Consider the following 23,176-nt stretch of genomic DNA (forward strand, 5'->3'; position numbering starts at 1 on the left):
CAGAAGGGTGCTCTTGGATGCACACAAGAACAAGGAATAATAAACACCAAGCAAGACCAGATCCGTTTGGTCACTTCATGTATTCTTTATTTCAATATTGCAAATTATTTCCCCCACCACCATCACACACTCCAAAAACATAAAAAGGGGGGAATTTTTCATTAAAAGCCAAGGGCCCATTCTATATATATCAAGCATGTTTCCCTGCAAGGTGGTCTCTGCAGCAGGGTGCTTTATGCCAAGGCCTGTAATGTCTTTGTTGTGCTCCAGCGGGCGCTGCTTTCACTTGCAATGAACTTTGCCCTTTGAAATCTTTTCAGGGCTCTTTCCTTGTGGATCTATAGCCAGCCAGCCCTGCTAGGAAGATGGGGGAGAACTTTGATAATTTACTCAGCTCTTGAGACAGGAGCCCTGGGAGTCCAGCTCCCAGGCCAAATCTACTGGAATTGCTTTTTTCTGTTAAAAAATATCTGCCTGTCTAAATGGGAGGGGGCTTAGTGGGGGTAGAGAATCTCTTGTAAAAATTGGATATATACTTGCCCAGAGCTTTCAGGATGGTCTGGCATACACATTGAAACAGATTGTTTAGAAATTTTAGTTGGACCACTGCACCTAAGAGGACAATTTTGTTGGTGAAGTTGCCATGATTCCTGGGGTAGGAATTCCAGAGGAGCAGCTCCCAAGGTCACTGTCTCTCCAAGTGGGACAAATCTGCACCAGCTAAACTTCTGCCTAGCTCCTAAAGGATCATGGCTTCAGAAAAAGAGGGGACCTTTGTACTTGGCTGTTTTGCATGGAGGGATGGGAGAATCGGTTGGTTTTGTTTTCTGTTTCTCATTTTTCCAGTCTTAAGTTCAGTTCTCCACCAATTCTGCATCAGTATGCAATTTTTTAAAGTCTGTATGAAGATTCATCAGTGAATTACTCTTAATGTGCACATGGTTGCATGCAACTTTGCCTAACGTACATGTTTGCAAAGAAATGTTCCCCTAATATAATGCATTTTAATGTTATTTTCACTAATATATTTATTTTATGTACACCTTATCCTAATATAGATCCTCCATGGCACAGAGTGGTAAGCAGCGGTAACACAGCCGAAGCTCTGCTCAGGGCCGGAGTTCTATTCCAACCGAAGAAGGAAGTCGAATCTCCGGTAAAAGGGGTCAAGGTCCACTCAGCCTTCCATCCATCCGTGGTCGGTAAAATGAGTACCTGGCATAGGCTGGGGGGTAAAGAAAGGCCGGAGAAGGAACTGGCAATCCCACCCCATATATACGGTCTGCCTAGTAAACGTCACAAGACATCACCCTAAGAGTCGGAAACGACTCGCACTATAAGTGCGGGGACACCTTTACCTTTTTCATCCTAATATCTGTGGTTTTGTACACATTACTGTTAGGTCCTGTAAAGTGCAACTGTTCCAAAAAGACATGGAAGGGGTTAAAGCACGCTCTAGAGCCCAAGGCCGCGAAGAAAGCGGAGACTGCAGCTGGCAGGACTGCTGCCAAGGCTATATATTTCTTGGAAAACAGCTCTGAGTGTGGGGGGTGCATTATCGAAAGTGAAGGAGAGAGAAACTTGTGTGAGCTATTGGATCAGTAAAAGGATTCATCTTACAAGACTCCAAGTGTGTTGTCTCTAATCTGTTCGTGCTGGTTTATACTGTGGCACACGGGCACACACATTGCCTTAACAGGCACTACACAATTCCAACATTACATGGCTGGAGAATTGCATTGCAAAATTTGGAGGAGTGTGAATTTTGAAAGGACAGCTGAGTTTTAATTCCTGTATTGTTTTGGAAAGTTCAAATTATGTAGGTTTGCCTTTAAATCAGAACTTGGAAAAGTTACTTTTTTGAACTACACTCCCATCAGCCCTAGGCAACATGGCCACTGGATTAGGCTGATGGGAGCTATAGTTCAAAAAAGTAACGTTTCCAAGCTCTGCTTTAAATGCAAACTGAATTGAATTTCTGTCTCATCTGATGGTCATAATATGGGTATGAATGAATGTACATACTAATTTTTTATGAGTTCAAGATATACCATTACTGATTGCAAAGTGGGTGGAATATTTCAGGTCTGAAATCAATACAAATAATACGTTGGGTGCTTTGCACCAAAAACAGTCTAGAATGCAGCTGTCTGGGGTGAGTTGGAGAGCTTTGAGAGGCAGCCTCCACATGCCTTAGTTACATCCCATTTAGATTACTGTAACGCGCTGTATGTGGGGCTGCCTCTGAAGACTGTTCGGAAACTTCAGTTGGTGCAACGTGCTGCAGCCAGAATGTTAACTGGGGCTGGTTCCAGGGACCATATGACTCCCGTTACAAAAGCTCCACTGGTTGCCACTCTGTTTCCAGACACATTTCAAAGTGCTGGTGATGACCTATAAAGCCCTATACGGCTTAGGTCCAGGCTATCTGTCAGACCGTATCTCCCTGTATGAGCCTGCCTGGGCCCTGAGATCCTCAGGAGAGGCCCTTCTCTCAATACCCACGTCCTCACAAGCACGACTAGTGGGGACGCGAGATAGGGTCTTTTTGGTGGCTGCCCCAAGGCTTTGGAATTCCCTTCCGAGGGAGGCAAGAATGGCCCCCTCCTTGCAGTCCTTTGCTATTGTCTAATTGTATTATTTTAAACTGAGTTTGAATTATTTTAACTGTATGTATGAATGGTTTTAATACTGTAAATAGTTTAATTCTATTTTAATCTAGACGTTTGTATGTTTTTAATTATATGTGTTCTTTTATCTGGAAGCCGCTGAGAGTTCCAGTTTTGGGGAAAGGGCGGGGTAAAAATAATGATAATAAATAAAAATTAGAATAAATGTGCTCACAATACCAGCTGGTTGGCCCAACATCTTTTCTCTTGCTTTCCCTATAGTTACCACACAAATGTCTTTCAAATGAATAAACATGCAGGTACCTCTGGGGTAGGGGTGCTTTTTAACAGCCACACATAACACCCAACCACGAAATATGAATCCTACTTGAATGTAGGCAAAATTGTGGCAACAGAAAACATGTCAGCCAGGGTGTTTAACGGGTTGGCACCCCTTTGCCATTTTAGGCTGTTTAGAGTTACTGAAGACTGTAAGGAGATCTGCAGTTGCAGCTCTAATTGGAGAGGTGCTCTGATGAACCGAAAGGGGGGGCATCTTAGAAAAGATATTCCAAGCGGCCTCACTTCTGACCCGCAGACCCACTCAGCCTGTTTCCCCCCGCAGAGACTCCTGAAAGTGACTGAAGTGCTACTCTAGAGATAAACTCGAAGCAGACACATTCTCCGCAGAGAAAAATACAGCATTGTATAATTTTGCAGCCAGTGCAAGGGGCAGGCACAAGTGCGGCCCTGCCCTGGAAGCGCAGCAGATTCAAAGCGATGAGTTGTGCAAAAGGGATGCCGCCGCCCACCAGGCACCCAGGAGCAGGGGTCTGGGGACTTAATAACTAGCTTCCTCTCTCCCCATGACCCCAAGGCTACCCTTGATCCTGAGGGCGCTTTTATTATTGCTTTAAGAAGAGAATGGCTCATTCCCTAGAGGAGGATGGATATGGTCTAAAAAATGCAATGTTGAAAACTTAAATCGGAAGAACCAAGATGGTGGGAGAAATAAGGCTGCCTCAGCTGCCGCCACCAAAGGGGAAGATGGCACGGTGGCAATGTGGGCCTCTGAGGAGGAAATTCACGGTGAAAGGAAGCCACAGAGGGAAACTGAGAGGAAGAAGGAAAGAGAAAGGTCTCTCTCTCAGCCATCTGTTGCTGCTAAGGAGGAGAGCCAGTTTTGCTTTCCTGCCAAAAGAAACATGAGGGAATAAAAGCCTTATCTGTGAGGAGAAGCATTGCTGCAAATTAGATAAACGATTAGGCAAAGCCAAATACAGATATTAAGAATTAACACTGAATGTTAATTCAGAGGGGAAATATATCCAAGAAACATCCTCCACTCTGGGAGCTGTGAAGAGCTTGAGGGCTGTTGCTGGTTTGTCCAAAAGCTAACCTGTGTCCTCTCCCATGGCTACCAAACTAACGGTATGACCTCTTAGCCATAATCCAGTCATGCAGATTCTTCTACATGTGTCAGGAAAGGAGAAAGAGGTTTCGTGCAGAAGTCCTCTTTCCCAAAATCCATGACTAGAACAAATTAAGGAAGTGAACTGACAGACCCATTTGCCTTTTCACACACCCACACCCTCATGGTATTATTTGTTTGGGGGATAAACTTTAAATATCTAGGAATGCAAAGGTGAAGGGGAGGTTGTTAGACAGCCAAGACAATAATTTGTGTGTTTGGGAGGGGAAAGGAGATTGGCAGGAGAGGAAGAAAGCTAATATTTGCATCAAAAAAAGAACTGCACAAAGGTTAAATGTAAAGATTTGGGGGGAAGGGAGTTGATAAGGCTGTCCCACATCTGCACCAGAGGCAGGAACATAGAGGTCCCCTCTACTTCCTCCTCAGTTTATAGGAATATATCAGCTATGTCCTGACTGAGGCCTTCATACAAGGCTGGCCTACGATATTTTGGCGCCTGCGGCAGGAAATCCAAAATGGCACCCCTCCTGCTCGTTAACGAAGGGCATTGTGTTTTTGCGCCGCTCCCATTCATTTTAGTGGGAGGACTGTGCCCAAGATGGCTCCTCTGTGGTACCTCAAAACATCACAGAACCAACAAAAACACAAAATAAGGATGAGGAGAAAATAAAGAAACAAGTAAATGGAGTAACTCGGCACACAACATGAGGCATCATCAGTGGGAAAGCAAAGCTCAAGATGGAATAAGGATGGTTAATTTTTATCATACACCAATTGTGTGCTTGTTTTTCAACTCCCACCCACCCCTTTCCCCTGTTAGAGTGTGCTTGCCCCTTTAAAAATCAGGCGCATTGATAGGGAAAGAGAGACAAAGCGGCCAATAGTCCCAGCCTTAGCAGGAGGCGGTGCCTCTCACCCACCAATCCTGTAGCTGGATTGCTCATGCTGTATGTTTGTATTGTAATCTAAGCAGACGCCATGGGGCGGGGCTATCCCCGATCCCTCCCACTTCATCTGCCATGGAAGTATACAGCTATTTGGTTCATGCGCGAAGCGGCTCCTCCTTGCTCACCCCCACCAAATCGAGAGGCAGCAGCTGGTGGGAGAGCATGTGTGGGGAGGGCAGGTAGGAGGGGCCAGGAGCCCCACGAGGGAGGAGCTAGAGGTTAGGCAGTCCTTTGGGACAACAGCGTGCACAGTCCCGGGCGCCAACAAGTCCCTATGCCCGGGACTCTTTTTTTGTATTGGGTTTGTTACCCAGGAGAGCATCAATTTCCTGGACGACATGGGGGGTCAGTTGGGTTAGAACCTGTGAAGAGAGGGGGGGCGTGTTAACAAGTTGGACATGCAGAAGGCCTTACTCTTCCCCCCCCAAAACCCATCAATTTACCAGCATCACGCTCCTCTCCTGTGCCATCCCCAAAACTCCAACACATTTTAAGCCATTTTGCCTCTTTGAGTTCTGCCTAGCCTCGCAGGGTTTCCTACGAACCCCATCTCCTTTTGTACCATAGCCAGCTTATCTCAAGGATAGAATTGCTCTATCATGCTACACCATACATTTAAAGCACATTTAACTCACATTAAGCCCTCTCCCCGAAAGAATCCTACGAACTGTCATTGGTTAAGGGTGCTGGGAATTATAGCTTTGTGAGGGAATAAATGACAATTCCCAGGATTCTTCCGGAAAAGCCGTGCACTTTAAATATATGGTGTTCAGGTAGCAGGTTTGTTTTTAAAAAGGGGTATATGCAATGCTTCCCCCCCACACACACTGTTTTTAATTTGGGCATCCAGCCTGATGTCTGCGGCAGGAGCAAGGCAGACCAGTGAAAAGTTTAAGCTAGTTTTTCGATCTATGATTAGGTTTTGAATTGTGGACTGTTTCACATCTTATTGTTGTAATTTTAATTTGTTAAACAGCTTGAATTTCTTTCAAAAGTTAGAAGGGATATACTGTTGCACGCCACCCTACTCTCCAAGTGGTGTGAGGCTGTCAGGGGTCCCTGTGCTTACCCAGGGCTTGGTTCCTTTGGAAAGAAGGTCAGCAAGGGCTATGGTGTCTTATAGGATATATGGTTTATTTATACATGTTCACAGCCTGAGCTTAAGATGGAAGGGTTCTCAGCATTAATAGTCCAATAGATTTAGCTTTTCCATCAGGCATGCTGCAGAGAGCAGGCCTCTCTGTGTGTCTTCCTAATTCCCAGCTTCTCCTCAAGATGAAACTAAAAAAACAGAAGCCTCTCCTTGGCTCCAGGATGCAGGGAGAAGGGCCTCTCCCATGAAAGAGTTCCAACAGCCACAGGTTCTCTCTTGGTCACATTCCTTTGGATGTGCAGATTGCCCATTCAGTAAATCCATTAATTCACAAGCTGACCTGACTAAACTATTAGATTAACAAAGGAAACTAATCTGACCAGTGGAGTGGGTTTTTTTCCACTGCAGATGCCACTTCCAGATACAAAGTTACAGGCTTCAAGGGGACCCAAAGAAATAATCTATCTCAACCCCCAAACCCATAACAATACGTTTTCAAAATAAATAGAGTGAATCAGCATTTCAATTTGTTTACCAATATGCCTGTCAAATACAACACAAAAGCAGGGTGTGTGTGGAGATTAAAAAAAAAAAAACATTAGCAAGTCCCAATTTGCATCTTGGCATCCTTCTCTAGTGTGCTGTCCTTAGCACCTCACTTTCCATACCCTCCTTAACCACCATTTTTTTTCTTTCTGTGTGTCGGGGGGGGATTAATGTACATTTTCCTCATTACTTTTCTAGGTAAAAAAACCAGTAACTGGCTACTGGTATCTAGTCTGAACACTTGTTCCCGAATCCTAAGTTTCCTGTGTGCTAATATGAGGAGCAAGAGCTAACTCTCTCCTTTGACATGGCATCTATTTCAGGGAAAGCGAAGGTGTGGCTTAACTGCCAGTCTCACAGCCTGCTAACTAGACAGACTTCTACCCTGAAAGAACAAATCTGTCACGCTACCGTACAAAGGTAAAACTTGCATTCGTTGCTCTGCCCACTTCTTCTTCTGGCCCTGCCATGTGGCCCCAGGAAAGTGTCCCAGAAGGGAATGTGGCCCTCAGGCTGAAAACGTTTCCTCAGCCCAATCTTTTCATGCTCTTGTGATACTTCAGGATAAGCTAGGAACACAAATGTGCACAGACAGCTGGAGCAAAAGGTTTGGCATCCCTTGCGCTAGACTTTGCACCCCTCTTCCCCCTTACCTGAATGGACCCCAAGTTCTCGATGAGCTGTTCAGTGCTGGAGACCCCGAGGAGGACTGAGCTGACACCTTCAGAGCGGAGACACCAGGCTTCAGTGAAGGTAAGAGGGGAAAGGGATAGGAAATCAGGAGAGGCATCTAGAACCTTGTAACCCTGAATAAAACAAATCTGATCAAGATGGGTGGGGAAGAGACAGACACCAAGCAAAGAACTGCCTGCCAACCCGTTGGCTGCCCATTCACCACAAAGGAATCTGGGTCCATTCAAGGAATCATCAAACTTAAAAGAGAGTCAAAGGCCATCTAGGCTAAATGCACTCACTGCCCAAAGGCAGGGCCATACGTTCATCACCCCCCTCTCCCCCCAGCACTTGCAAGTAGGGGGGAAAGCACCTGGAATAAGGAGAATACACCAGTGGGTTACACTAACACAGCCTGGGACAGCTCACCACACAGGGTGAAGGCTCATGAGCAATACTCTAGCACCCTAGGCCTGGCCAATGTAGATATGCACTCACACACTCACACCCCTGAAACAGGACACCCCATTTTACCCTCACCAATGGCCAGCTGCGCCACTGTGCATCCCAAGCGCTCGGCAATTGGATGGAGTTCCTTCACTTTGGCCTGCTGCTTCTTCCCATCTTCACTCTGCAGCTTCTCTTTCAGCCACTGGTAGCCCTGGAGCGCGGGGAGCCAAGACAATGAGCAAAGAGTGGGACAAGCTGTTAGTGTGCAGGGATGGAGGCTGCTAAGCTATCAAATAGCCCTTAGGGATGCATTTAGCAGTCAGCTAAGAACTTTGGGTCCCTCCAGACTGGTGGGTTTTTGTGTGTGTGGATGTATTCTGCAAAATGTCAATGGTCGCATACACTGCTGCCTGGTTGGTGGTGACCTGTGACAGGGCCTTTTCGGTGGTGGCTGTGTTTGTAGACTGCCCTCCCCAGTGTGGTGTGTCTGTCTCTGTCACTATTGACTTTCAGAAGGAATTTGAAAACATGCCCCTTTACCCAGGCATTTGATGGCTAAAGGAGGCTGCTCCTGGCAACCTGGAGATCACTGGATGAAAGAATGTTTTTAATTGTAACCTTTTAGAATGTTGCTAACTGTAACTGTTTTTTAAAATGTTTTTTAAAGCTTTTAGACTTTTTTTCTTTTTGTTGTTAAATTGTTTTGTGGTGTGCTTGCCACCATGGGCTCCTTTGGAGAGAAGGCCAGGAAATAAATAATAAAAATTATAATTATAGTAATACACACCATGCATTTAAGGCACATGGCTTCCCTGAAAGAATCCTGGGAACTGCAGTTTACCCCTCACAGAGCGACAATTCCCAGCACTCTTAATAAACTACAGTTCCCAGGATTCTTTCAAAGTCATGTGCTTTAACTTAGTTTGAAATATAGGGTATGTCCACAGCCTTAGACCCAATAACACGATATACTGGATCATCCAAACATTCTGCTTTATTGGTTGTTCTGCGATGCCTCCCCAATGTTACTGCATCACTGACATCTGGAGGGCCAACTTTTGAAAATAGGGGCAACCCCTCCTGAACATTTGTGATATGAAAAGATGCAGGATTTCAGCAGGAAGCTATGCGGCATGCACAGATTTGAAATACAACAGTATGTCCGCCCCAAAACTTTTGCAGGCGCAAAAGCAGGATTCACATTTAACCGCCCCGATATCATAACAAACACAAATAATCATGAATGCACAATGAAAAAAGGACATCTGGAGGGGTTCTTGGAGTGTTGTGGTGAGGAGGGCTTTCAGATGCCTTTGAGGCATCAGCAATCAATTGATTTTTGTTTGGGATACAAAAGGGAGGAATTTGGTTTCTTGGAGGATTGACAGGGCACCTGAGAACTTTTTTTCAATTCTGGGTCCCAGTCTATAACTTATTTTCAATCCTGAACATTTGCAGAAGACCTGGGAGACCAGGGTTTGAATCCCCACATAGCCATGAAACTCACTGGGTGACCTTGGGCCAGTCACTGCCTCTCAGCCTCATGAAAACCCTATTCATAAGGTCGCCGTAAGTTGGAATCGACCTGAAGGCAGTACATTTACATTAAGGATCGAGACTTATGCAGTATGACTTCCAGACAGGCCTGGTCCCCTCTTCGTTGAGGTAGTAACCACTTGGGGTTAGTTAAAACAGCCTTTGCCAACCTGGTGCCCCCAGATGTTCAGGACTACAACTCCCATCAGCTCCAGCCAGCATAGCTGATGGGAGTTGTAGTCCTAAGCATCTGGAGGGCACTAGGTTGGCAAAGGCTATCTTAAAAGGTCCAAGGGGACATTTGAGGGTGGAAGGCAAAAAATATAATTTCCTGGTTAGCAGGTGGTGGACGTGAATTTTGCAGTGATGGTGAGCCCTGAGGGGCTCCTGACGTTATTGGACTTTTACCTCCCATCAGCCCCACCAGCCAGTGGCCAGGGATGACGGGAGTCTAATAGCATCTGAAGGCCGCAGGGCTGTCCGCTCCTGATTTAACGGCTGTGTGTGATGATGTCAGAGTGAGGTTCAATTGAAGTCAAGGAGATGGAAGGCCTCAGCAGAAGCTGAGGAAAACCGTACCTTCATGGTGGCACGGCAATTTTCAGGAACTCGCTCTTCGTATTTCCCTGTGATAAGTCCACATGCCAAAGGGGACCAGGTGATAGCTCCCACTCCTAGCAGGATAAACAGGCAGGAAAGGTAGTGAGTGAAAAAAACTGATACCCCCCCCAGTCCTCCTCCCATCCCCACACACAGACTCACTGAAAGATAACCCACAGGCCATCGCAACTTCTTCCCTCCTGGTTTAGTTTGCATCTCTGTTTTCGCCATTTTGGAGAGCCAATGTGGTGTAGTGGTTAAACTGTCAGACTACTAGGAATGGGGGGCTTTTGGTTAAAAACCCTACTCAGCTATGGAGCTCACAGGATCAGTCCCCCCTCCCTGCCTAAACTACCTTACAGGGTTGTTGGGAGGATAAAAGGGGGGAGGGGAAGAGTCTTGTAATGCCACCCCAAGCTCTTTTGAGAAAGGTCAGCATAGAAGTGTAAATATTACTAATAATAAATCTTATCTGCTCCAAAGATTACTCTCTCTAAACTTTCAATATGCCTCAAGCAGAATTGTACCCTGAATCTCTGCTTATGCCAGTGGATCTCTCTTCCACCTCCACTGTTCTGGCCACATATTTTTCAGATTCCATATCTCATCTGTAGGTCCCTCCATATCTTCTTGCCCCATCAGTCACCCCAACCTCTTCCAGCAGTCTGCCTCCATTTGCCCCTTTATAAACTCCTCTCCTGAATATGGCCCTTCAGGCCTCCCTATGTGGCCCTTGGAACTCTCCCCAGACCACACCCCTCACTGGCCCTGCTTCATACACCAAGTGTTTTTCCAGGGAGGATACAGAGGGATGTCTGAGTGTGTGTTGAAACTCTCCTATTAGACAAATGTAAACTTAATATGGTTGCGCTGGGCCAGGCCCACCACTGGCATGTGGTCCTTGGAAGGTTGCCCAGGAGGGAATGTGGCCCTTGGGCTGGAAAAGTTTCCCCACCCCCTGCCTCCCCTGTCTGCTCTCGTACCAATCTTGTGGTACAGGTCCGGGAGCTGCGTCTCCACTTTATCCCGCTGGAACATGTGATACTCGGCTTGTTCGCATACAGGTGGGATGAGGTTGAACTGCCGTGCCACGGAATACGCCTCCTAGTTTAGGGGAGGGAGGCAAAAAAAACCCCAAACCCAAACAAACCACAAACAGATCAGGGAAATCTCACAGGGTGGACTTGCTTCTGAGACAACATGCACAGGACTGGGCCATATGCGCCTCTCCACAACCCCAGAATTTACCATGATCTCCATTGCGCTCCAGCGAGAGGTGCCCCAATACATGGCCATTCCCTGGTTGATCACGTAAGTCATGGCTCGTACAATCTCTGAGGATGAGAGAGGAAAGGTGAGAGAGGAAGTTGTCCCCTGGCCCTTGCCTCTCATGTAAACGTCGTGTCACTCTTTGGAGAAGCTGCAAGGGATACTGTGGGAAGGCAGACAGCCTGACACAACAGCAATGCATGTAAAGCATATTCAATTTAAAGCATGTGGCTTCCTCCAAGAAATCCTGGGAACTGGAGTTTCCCCCTGGCAGAACTACAATTCCCAGCACCCTTAACAAACTACAGCTCCTAGGATTCTTTGGGGAAAGCCATGTACTTTAAATGTGCATTGGATGTGCTTTAAATGTATGGTGTGAATCTGCTGAATCCCAGCAAAAAGAGGCAGAGGGGTGGGTGAAGCTGTAGTTGGGCGACTGCTCCCCAGAACCTATGCCATGTACATAAGATCACTCTTGTACAGTAATGCCAGAGTTAAAGTAAATTCGTTCCTAGGCATTACTTCTTTAACAGAAACTTTGGTACCAGAGGTAGGAATAACATGGAAAGAATAGGGACAGTTTCTTACACCACAAAAAAGAAGAGCAGTTCAACATATTTCAGCAAACTTTTTATTCAAAACTAACAATAGGCATGTCTGAAATGAAACAACCAGGTCAGGTCAGCCTTGCATACAGACCACTTGAAGGCTTCTTCCAAAATGCATCCGGGGATGCCTGCCTTGCCTTTTTTCTTTCATCATGCAGCATCTTGCTATAGCAACCTAAAGCTTTGAGCACAGTTCTCTCCATACACTTGAGCAGGCCGGGAAGCCGCCACCACCACCCTTTGCTTGGTCTCTCTGCCATCCTCCCCTACACTCGAGCAGCTGCATCTGCAGTAAACAGGGCTTCCAGGGCTTCCGAAGCACTGCGTGGAGGCTCCTGTGCCACCTGGCAAGGAGGCCATTCCAGGCACTCGTGAGAGAGCTGCCTGCAGCAGCTGCAATCCAGTTGACAAGCAGCCACATTCTGACTGTGTCGGAGTGCGCATACCCCCACATCTCCTGCCCCAAAAGAAAAGGCAAAAGGGGCTTCTTTCCTGGAGGATTTGTTAACTGAGGTATTACTGCACTCCCCTGATAATCAACCACATTTTCACTATGAAATCTACTGATTGAAAGCTGGTTAGAATCCTTTCTTAGGAAATACTTGTGTTAATCATTTTTACTTATAGAATCATAGAATAGTAGAGTTGGAAGGGGCCTGTGAGGCCATCCAGTCCAACCCCCTGCTCAATGCAGGAATCCAAATCAAAGCATTCCCGACAGATGGCTGTTCAGCTGCCTCTTGAATACCTCCAGTGTCGGACAGCTGACTACCTCACTAGGTAATTGGTTCCATTGTTGTATGGCTCTAACAGTTAGGAAGTTTTACCTGATGTTCAGTCAAAATCTGGCTTCATGCAACTTGAGCCCATTATTCTGTGTCCTGCACTCTGGACGATTGAGAAGAGATCCCGACCCTCCTGTGTGTGGCAACCTTTCATGTACTTGAAGAGTGCAATCATATCTCCCCTCAGTCTTGTCTTCTCAGGGCTAAATATGTCCAGTTCTTTCAGTTTCTCCTCACAGGGCTTTGTGTCCAGTCCCCTGATAATCCTTGTTGCCCTCCTCTGAAGCTGTTCCAGTTTGTCTGCATCCTTCTTAAAATGTGGCATCCAGAACTAGACGCAGTACTCAAGATGAGGCCTAACCAGCGCTGAATAGAGGGGAACTAATACTTCACGCGATTTGGAAACTATACTTCTGTTACTGCAGCCTAAAATAGCATTAGCCTTTTTTGCAGCCATATCACACTGTTGCCTTAACTTAAAAGCATAGAAATATATTGGTTTGGTCTAAACTACTTAAAAATGCTTTCCAAAATAAGTTCCTAAAATGTTAAAAATTAAATAATTTTGCCTTCCCTCCCTCCCCCAAACTGCAAGTTTTGTTCAGTTGTGGGTTCACATGACATTATAAAAGACACACTTCAGTTCTTGCACTTAGAGTAAACTTGGAAACACACACACACACACAGAGGAAAAAACTGGGTTGTCAACTTTAATCCCTTTCAGTCACTGCTTGATCTGCAGATATTAGCAAGCATAATGTGCATCTCCCCGCTGAGGAAAGCTCCACATAAAACTTGCTATTAAAGCCACAAGAGCAGGCAGGCTGGTTTGTTCTGATCAGTTGGCAACACGGAACACACAGTTTTTACACAACAGGACACAAAAGCGTGCAAACACACCACATGTGTACTTTCCCCGCAGCAGCCCCATCTTTGCAAAGTCTGTGGTTGGTGAGGTCTCCACAGAACACAGCCGGGGATATTCATACCCACTTACCTGGGAGTAAGCCCCAACGAATTCAGTAGGACTTACTTCTGATTAGACATGGGTAAGGATGTACAACGATTTGGTGCACACGGCTACTGCAGTGGGAAGGATATTTTGGGGTGCACAGAGGGGGTGTCAGGAAGGAGGCAGGGGCGTGTCATACCTCTCAAGAGTCTAACTTGAATATATATAAATAGAATCTCCACCAAATCTTGCAACAGGCTCTGGTTTTCGCTATGGGATCCTGGGCTTCTGGAGATCACTGGGGCAGCCGCCAAGCTAAAATCTTACAGACCTGCCTGTGTGTACCTCTGAAACAGACCTCAAAATGTTCTGCATGCACAGCCTCATCTGCAAGTGTTAGGAACATAAGCACCTGCCAGGTATTTGTCCACCTGAGCCCAGCATTGCACTGCGTGTTTGAGCTGAAGACCTAGACTGCAACCTTCTTTCCTCTCAGTGCCCTGTGCCACATAGCAGGTGGAAATCCAACAGATAAAACTCTTTCACTGCACCTCCATGCTGTGAAAGCCTCCTTTGTAAAGCCTCACACGGAACAAACACACCCTGACTCCTATGAGCTTCAGGTTCTTCTGATGCTGAGGTGGGAGACCCAGCGGCCAAATGGGGGCTTCCGGGTCTCTCATCTGGCCCTTGGCACACCCCATAAGCCCTTATTTCATACCCTCCTTGAGTGTTTCTGCCTGGCAGGAATGTGTTTGCAAACTTTCATGATGTCGCTGGCTGGCTGGAGGACAGAGAGAAGGGTGTGTGTCTGTATAGCAACTGGCCTACTGTACAAAGGTAAAATCTACACTCATTGCTCCGCCTACTTTTTGCCTCTGGCCCCGCCCACCACTGGCATGTGGCCCCCAAAAGATTGCCCAGATGGGAATGTGGCCCTTGGTCTGAAAAAAGGTTCCCTACCCCTGTTGTAAAGGGAACCCAACACCTTTTCACAAAACAGCTTCATTTAATAATTATAATGGCTTGCCCCACAGTTATGAAGGCCTGAGAGGTATGGGGCTCAGGGTTGCTCAGTCATAGGATTTTGGGGAGGGAGCAGCAAATAGGGATGTTTTTTGGGGGGGGAGGTTGGGGCCGTCTATAGTACCTTCCAGCAAGAGCAATCGGAAGTTCGGGTCGCATTCTGCAGGAGGGGAAGGAGAGAATGAATGAGACGTGGTTGGAAATTGGCAGGAATGCCTGGCAGCGAGAAGGTTAAGATTTTGGGACAATCTGCCATGGACATTTTTGTCTGGCTTTGGGCAAGCCATCTGCTCTCTGTCTCTCTCTCTGTCTCTCTCTCTCTCTCTCTCTCTCTTTCTTTCTTTCTTTCTCTGTGCCTCGGTCTTCCCCACCACACATCTGAAAAATGGGTTTAACAGTGGTGTGAGAGCTACATGGGAGATAGCAATAGCAAGAGGAAGGAAGGGAGAACCCTGCAAATAGGGCAGTGTTTGTCAAGCAGGGCAGGAGCTGCAGGTAATGAGATGCCTCCAAAAAAGCCTAAGAAGGAGGGTGGCTTACCCTGGAGTTGCTAAGAGGAGGTTGGGGGCAGGAGGGAGTTGTGCCTTTGAAACTGGACACGGGGACATGGGGGTGGGGGGGAACTCACCTTCCATGGGGCTGTTGGCATCCATCCGGTTAGCAAACACAATGTCAACATATTGCAGCTGAAGCCGTTGCAAGGAGCCCTTTAGCCCTGAAGAAAATGGTGGTGAGAAGGAAGGAAAACATTGCCACAAGGAGCCCCAGATTGGACAGCAAAGGACAGAGAACTGCCTAGAGCAGACCGCACTAACCTGGGTCCCTCCAGATGTTTGGGACTACAACTCCCATCAGCCCCGGCCAGCAGGCCTACAAGGAGTTGTAGTCCAAAATGGGAGGCTGGCTTAGAGGCAATCGCTCCACCCATCCCAGCTCCAGAAGCCAGTCTTCTTATTGCCAGGGGCGCTTCCAGAAGACCAGTTCATTGAGCATTCCTCCTAAATGGTTTGCAGGGAGATGATTAGACGGCGTTGGCCGTTGAAGGAGCATTCACTCTGATTTGTTGGCAGGGAGGTTAGAGGACGTCTCATCAAGCAACCTTACCCCACACTTTCCAGGGCATTCTCCTGTCACTTTCCTTATCGCAAAAAAGTCTGATTTTTTTTTGGGGGGGGAGCAGGTTTGTGCACAAGACCCCCCAAGCGACTTTAAGTGTGCAGCCTGAATTTGCCAGGATGTGGCTGAACCCCACCTGAAAACAGTGACAATCTAGAAGCGCCCCAGATGTCAAGCTCAGCAACAATTTCCCCTCAATTGCCAACTCCTCCTCCTCCTACCTGACTCTTGAGAAAGGCATCAAAAAAGAACCCCCAAATCCATACCTCCCTTTTCCACAAAACCTCAGCTTCCTCAACCCCCCGAAAACCCTTTTGCCACCTGACTGATAACTCTGCAGCCTTCCCAGATCTTGCTCCCCCGCAATTGACTGCCTGCTTTTGCCACACACTCTTCACACATTCTGCTCAAACTCCCTTTCACCTCCTCTCCAAAGCCTGAAATCTCAACCTCCCTACACCAACCTTACCCTCAATGATGTGTTTCCGTGATAAGCCTCTCTCAGTCTCAGCCCTGTGAAGAAAACAAGAAATCAAGCTGAACCACTGCAAGCCTTTACCATTTCTCCCTCCTGCAGAACCCCAATCCCAGAGAGCTGTGATGGCCGCTTCCCATTCAGCACTGGTGGGGCAGAAGGCAGGGAGCCCAACAGTAGGCAGAGCCAGAGCCAATGACAGGCAGGGCCAACTCAGTTCTACTTTTGTCTCCATCTTCCTCTTCCTCCCTGCTGAGTTCTACAAGAGGCAACACCAGGACTAAGGAAGAGGGAGCAGACAGCGAGGGCCACCCTCCAGATTGGATGTTTAACTCAGAAGACAGAGAGGTGTGGGGGGGGGGGCTGGCTGAGGGCAGACTGAGACTGGTGGGGCACTGCCCCACTCGCCCCACTGCTGCAGCTTCAAGTTTCCTTTTCTACTTTAATTGTGAATTATGAAGTTCTACATCCTCCACCGCACCCCTGCAGCACCTCAGCTCCTCCCTCACCAATGCCAAATAGATTTGAGTGATTGATGAACCCCAAAACAGGCTTCACTCATAAGAACATCATCATAGCGCTGCTGGTTCAGACCCTGCCTTGCCCCAGTAGCCAAGCAGATGCCTCTGGGGAGCCTGCCAGCAGGACAGGGAGGCCACAGCGCCGGTGCCACCCCCACCCTACTGTTGCTTCGCAACAACTGGTATTCAAAGGTAGACTGCCTCTAAACTTGGGGGGATCCATATAGCCATCTTGCAAGCCCCTTTGAAACTGCTGGGATGAAAAGGCAGCACATATTTTGAATAAAAGTGCGATTCAGTTACGGCTGGCAGCCAGTGATAAATCTGTTCCCCTCCATGAGTCTAATCTAAATGTATGGTTCATTGTATGTGTTTGCATTTTTGAAATTTGTGTATGGTTTTACGTATGCTTTGTATTTTTAAATCTATGTAATCCGCCTTGGGATCCACATTCCAGATGAGAGACGGACAAAACTGTATTATTTTTATTAATCCCCATTTAAAGCCATCCATGTGGAAGCAAATCCCATCAATTAATTATGTACTGAGTGGGATTAAGTCCTTTGTCTTGAATCTACTGTTAAGTCCCAAGCAATCTCATGACTCATGTTGCATGTTCTGGCTGCGGGTATTTGGGGAACTCGATTTGGGCTTCAGTTCTGCAATCTGTTTCCAGACTCAGGGTTCAGTCCTTGAACGTGTGTTGTCATAACAAAAGAGAAGAGTGCCCCTGTTCATGATCAAAGGGCAGTTGCCTCACCACCATCCACTAACAAACTAATCACCATGTAGTTTATGTGGTGGTGGACTGCCTTCAAGTTGATCCCGTCTTATGGCGACCCTATGAATAGGGTTTTAACGGTAATCGGTATTCAGAGGGGGTTCACCATTGCCTTCCTCTGAGGCTGAGAGGCAGTGACTGGCCCAAGGTCACCCAGGGAGCTTCATGGCTGTGTGGGGATTCGAACCCTGGTCTCTCAGGTCGTAGTCCAACACCTTAACCACTACACTACACTGGCTCTCATGTAGTTTATAAGAAACCCTTTCCTATGTAGTTTATAGGAAAGGCTTAATATTCTGACACCTTCCTTTTCACCAGCAACCCCAAATTGGAAGGGTGCTGCTGACACCCAAACATGCAAAATTCTACACACACACCCCTTCCATGCAATCCCTTCCCCTTCCCTCGCTAACGATTTGCTAGGTCCTTTGAGTACTTACTGGCCACCCCAGTAAGTCTTTGTGGTGACAACATAGCTTGAACGCCTGAAAAGAGACAGAGGAGAGTTTAGTGAGGAAAACAATGTGGTGATGCTTTGTGGGTGGGATGAGAGGAAATAAAAAGCAGCGCCCATCAAATCTGGCAGAAGGGGACACAGCTAAGGATTTTGACGGAGGGGTGTGTGTGTGTGTTTTACCTCCATCCTTTGCTCTTCAGGATGTTCCCCAAGGTTTTTTCTGCTCTGAAGAAAGAAAAGAAGAGAGAAATTATGTGTGTGTGTGTGTATGTGTATATGAGAAGAGTTATGTAACTTTAAAGTTGACAATGAGGACACTGAACTTGTCAAGGATTATCAGTACCTCGGCACAGTCATTAACCAAAATGGAGACAATAGTCAAGAAATCAGAAGAAGGCTAGAACTAGGAAGGGCAGCTGTGAGAGAACTAGAAAAGGTCCTCAAATGCAAAGAACACCAAAGTCAGGATCATTCAGACCATGGTATTTCCGATCTCTATGTATGGATGCGAAAGTTGGACAGTGAAAAAAGCGGATAAAAGTGTTGGAGGAGAGTTTTGCGGGTACCATGGACTGCAAAAAAAGACAAATAATTGGGTGTTAGAACAAATTAAACCAGAACTATCACTAGAAACTAAAATGATGAAAGTGAGGTTATCATACTTCGGACACATAATGAGAAGACATGATTCACTAGAAAAGACAATAATGGTTCGTGGTCTACTCCATCCAGGCCTACAGGACACGGCAGATACATCGGTAGCTCGATGTAATAAATTTGCTGAGCACTTCCAGCATAAGATCTCATGCATTCGCCGAAACTTAGACTCCTATTTAATAGCAGTTAATCCTATTGAGGTGTCCAGAGCACAGTCTTGTCATGTTTTGTTGGATGAGTTTCAGTTGGTTCAGTTCGAGGACGTGGACAAGGTGCTTGGACAGGTGCGTGCAACCACTTCGGTACTGGATCCTTGCCCCTCTTGGCTAATAAAAACCAGCAAGGAAGGAACAGTTGGCTGGGCCAAGGAAGTGATTAATGCCTCTTTACGAGAGGGAGTGGTCCCTGGTTGTCTGAAAGAGGCGGCAGTGAGACCACTCCTGAAAAAACCTTCCTTGGACCCAGAGAATTTCAGCAGCTACAGACCAGTAGCTAATGTTCCATTCCTGGGCAAGATCCTGGAACGAGTGGTTGCTGACCAGCTCCAGGCGCTATTGGATGAAACCGATTATCTAGATCCATTTCAATCAGGGTTCAGGCCTGGTTTTGGCACTGAGACTGCCTTGGTCGCCCTGTTTGATGACCTATGTCGGGAGAGAGACAGAGGGAGTGTAACTCTGTTGATTCTCCTTGATCTCTCAGCGGCTTTTGATACCATCGACCATGGTATCCTTCTGGAGAGGCTTGCGGAGTTGGGAGTTGGAGGCACTGCTTGGCAGTGGTTCCGCTCCTACTTAGCGGGTCATCTCCAGAAGATAGTGCTTGGGGAACATTGCTCGACACCGTGGGTTCTCCAATGTGGGGTCCCGCAGGGTTCGGTTCTGTCTCCCATGCTTTTTAACATTTATATGAAGCCGCTGGGGGCGGTCATCAGGAGTTTTGGAGTGCGTTGTCATCAGTACGCTGATGACACGCAGCTCTACTTCTCCTTTACATCTTCTTCAGGTGAGGCAGTCGACGTGCTGAACCGTTGCCTGGCCGCGACAATGAACTGGATGAGAACTAACAAACTGAGACTTAATCCTGACAAGACTGAGATGCTGTTGGTGGATGGTTTCTCTGATCGGATGGTGGATATATACCCTGTCCTGGATGGGGTTACACTCCCCCTAAAGGAACAGGTTCGTAGTCTGGGAGTCATCTTAGACTCTTCCCTTACACTTGAGGCTCATGTAGCCTCGGTGGCCCGGAATGCATTCTACCAACTTCGGTTGGTAGCCCAGCTACGTCCCTATCTGAGTAAGGAGGACCTCACATCAGTGGTACATGCTATGGTAACCTCGCGTCTGGACTACTGCAATGCGCTTTATGTAGGGCTACCTTTGAAGACGGTTCGGAAGCTACAGCTAGTGCAAAATGCGGCGGCTAGACTGCTAACAAGAACCAAGCGGTCTGAGCATATAACACCTGTGCTAGCTCGCCTGCACTGGCTTCCAATATGCTTCCGGGCCAGATTCAAAGTGTTGGTACTTACCTATAAAGCCTTATACGGCACGGGACCACAATATCTGTCGGAACGCCTCTCCCGATACGAACCGGCCCGTACACTATGGTCTACTACGAAGGCCCTCCTCCGGGTTCCAACCCATAGGGAAGCCCGGAGGGTGGTGACAAGATCTAGGGCCTTCTCAGTGGTGGCCCCCGAACTATGGAATGGTCTTCCTGAGGAGGTGCGCTTGGCGCCGACACTATCATCTTTTCGGCGCCAAGTTAAAACCTTTCTCTCTGAGGCATTTTAATTCATGTTAATTTTAAACTATTATAATCTGATTTTAGACTGTACAGTTTTTGTACAGTTCTGCATTGTTATATTATATTGTGTTATCTTTTACTGTATTTTTTAATGTTCACCGCCCAGAGAGCCGTTGCTAGTCGGGCGGTATATAAGCTTAATTAAATAAATAAAATAAATAAATGTTCACTTCTGAATTTTATTGGAAAAACATTCCAGAGTCTCGGGACCCTTTTTGAAAGTCACTGTTTTTCCATTCAAAGAACTTCAAAAGAGACACCAGTGTGAGATTGCTGGACTAGACGGTATCTGCAACTTTGATGCTGTTTGTTTAGGACTCCACCAAGACCATGTTTTTTTTCCCTGCAACAGGTATTAAATTAGCACACCAAAGCTAGGAAGACTAAAAGATTGCCATGCTTATTTTGTATACATCTGAGCCAATTCCATTTGGCGCACTGTTTACATCCCCCCCCAATCATTTAAATCATATAAATCTACCAAATGAGGCTAATACTTCATGCTCGACGCATCTGATGATGTGGCTGCTAGTTTGCAAAAGCGAATGCCACATTAATCTTTAAGGTGCCACAAGACTCGTAAAATAGTGTCTGCTGTTAAACTGTAACGTGAAATATTCTGGATTTCCAAGTTTGATGGGAAAAGGCATGCAGTTCCCCTGCCCATACTTATAATATTTTGCATAGTTTGCTACAGCCATCTCTGGGTACCCCAGGGGATCTCTCAGTTAGATTGTGAATTGTAATTGCACCACGTTCCTGACCTATGGAAGACCCTTTATCTCTCTCTCTCTCTCACTCCCATACGCACACGCCTGCTCCTGCTGGTGCATGGAGATGCCATCTGCGTCCTCCGTTCAAATTCTCTCACTCGCCCAATCACCTTACATCACCCTGTGACAGATTGTATCTTGATTCTCCTCCTTCCCCTCTCCACTTCCTTCACAGCCCACTGACCCCCAAATCCAGCCTGACAGAATCATGTCATGGGGTTTTAATTACTGCATTCTGAAAAGCCCTGAGACAGCTCTTTGCTTCCAAAGTGTCTGGCGGGCAGAAATCACACAGGGCAGCAAGGGCCAAGTGTATTAGAATCAGGCAAAAAGATAAGAATGAGAGAGAGGAGGAGGATTTGGCAATAAGGAAAGGACTCCTGGATTAAAAAATTTTTTTTGAAGTTTTATAAACTGCATCTTTCATATAAAATATCACAAGGCGGTATATAACCTAAAACTATTATTATTTATTATTTTAAATATTTCTGTCCTGCCCTTCTACCCTACAATAGGGCACTCAGGGTGGCTACAATAAAATTGCACACTTGAAGGCAGTCCATTTCCATTTTCATATAATAAAATACACAATAAAAACACACATATTACAGTAAATTAAAATGCATAGAATACAATTAAAATACATAAAATGCATTATGCATACACATACGCACTCGTACAAACATACACACATGTATATATGTGCATACACATATGAGTGAGTGAGAATAAAAGAACTTAAAACAGTGTCAGGCTGACCCGTCAGTCCCAACCAAAGGCTCTCCAGAATAAAATAGTTTTTACAAGTTTCCGGAAGACCATCAGGGAGGGAGCAGAGTGTTCTTCTTGGGGCAGGGAATTCCAAAGTCTGGGAGCCACAATTGAAAAGGCTCTCTCCTGCATGCCTGTCAATCTGACTTCTTTCATTCCAGGCACGCAGAGGAGACCAGAGGCAGATGATCTTCAATCCAGGGTAGGAACATATGGACGTAAGTGGTCCCTCAAGTACACTGGTCTAAGGCCGTTTAGGGCTTTAAAGGTCAAAACCAGCACTTTGAATTGGGCTCGGAAACAAATTGGGAGCCAGTAGAATCGATAAAGCACAGGGGGGATATGCTCCCTGCCCCATGCTCCAGTTAACATTCTGGCTGCTGCATTTTGGACCAACTGTAGTTTCCAAATTGTTTTCAAAGGCAGCGCCACGTAGAGTGAATTACAGTAATCAAGCCTCGATGTCACCAATGCATGTGTCACTGTGGCCAAGTCGACTGCTTCCAGGAACGGACACAGCTGGTAGACCATTTTGAGATGGCCAAAAGCACTCCTGGCTACTGCAGCCACCTGATATTCCAGCAGCAGGGCAGGATCCAGAAGAACTCCCAGACTGCGGACCTGCTCTTTCAAGGGGAGTGCAACCCCATCCAGAACAGGTTGCAACCCTATCTCTGCGGCAGTTTTCCCCTTGGCCAGCAACACTTCCGTCTTGTCTGGATTAAGTTTCATTTTGTTCGCCCACATCCAGCCCTTCACAGCCTCCAGGCACCAGTTTAGGATGAGCACTCCCACCCTGCCATCAGAGGGAAGGGAGAGATAGAGTTGAGCGTCATCAGCATATTGATGACACTGCACTCCAAATCTCCAGATGACCTCTCCTGGAGGTTTCATATAAATGTTAAAGAGCATGGGAGACAGAATGGAACCCTGTGGTACCCCACAGGCCAACTGCCTGGGGGTGGAGCAGTAGTCTCCCAGCACCACTTTCTGGGTCCTGTCCGTTAGGTAAAACAGTGCCTGCTAGACCCATCCCAGCAAGACGGCTCAGAAGGATACCATGGTCGATGGTATCAGAGGCTGCCGAGAGGTCCAGCAGCACCAACAGGGATGCACTCCCTCTGTCTGATGCAGGGCGACCAGGGCAGTCTCAGTCCCATGACCAGGCCTGAAGCCTGATTGAAAAGGGTCTAGAAGATAATCTGATCCATCCAGGAAAACTTGGAGTTGAGCCAGAGTATTACAGTTAAAACTATTTAATGTCAAACAAATCAGTAAGAGCTGGCTG

The 23,176-nt window shown here is 46.8% G+C and overlaps 1 protein-coding gene across 2 annotated transcripts in view; it reads right to left on the reverse strand.

Moving 5' to 3' along the window:
- Positions 1-105: 105 nt before the first annotated feature.
- KCNAB3 (potassium voltage-gated channel subfamily A regulatory beta subunit 3) overlaps positions 106-23,176 on the reverse strand; it is a 35,072-nt gene continuing 12,001 nt past the window's right edge. The window contains exons 5-15 of one of the 2 annotated variants that reach the window (XM_061589920.1): positions 18,056-18,100; positions 17,859-17,903; positions 16,111-16,154; positions 15,154-15,240; positions 14,650-14,685; positions 11,134-11,219; positions 10,869-10,989; positions 9,865-9,959; positions 7,840-7,960; positions 7,281-7,369; positions 106-5,350 (exon numbers count right to left, since the gene is read on the reverse strand). In XM_061589920.1, the coding sequence (XP_061445904.1) occupies positions 5,261-5,350; positions 7,281-7,369; positions 7,840-7,960; positions 9,865-9,959; positions 10,869-10,989; positions 11,134-11,219; positions 14,650-14,685; positions 15,154-15,240; positions 16,111-16,154; positions 17,859-17,903; positions 18,056-18,100 (859 nt within the window). In that variant the 3' untranslated portion in view covers positions 106-5,260. The remainder of the gene's footprint in view (positions 5,351-7,280; positions 7,370-7,839; positions 7,961-9,864; positions 9,960-10,868; positions 10,990-11,133; positions 11,220-14,649; positions 14,686-15,153; positions 15,241-16,110; positions 16,155-17,858; positions 17,904-18,055; positions 18,101-23,176) is intronic. The other variant, XM_061589921.1, reaches the window with a different exon arrangement.

This window comes from Rhineura floridana, chromosome 11 (genome assembly GCF_030035675.1).
Source record: "Rhineura floridana isolate rRhiFlo1 chromosome 11, rRhiFlo1.hap2, whole genome shotgun sequence".
NCBI classification, from domain to species: Eukaryota; Metazoa; Chordata; class Lepidosauria; order Squamata; family Rhineuridae; genus Rhineura; species Rhineura floridana.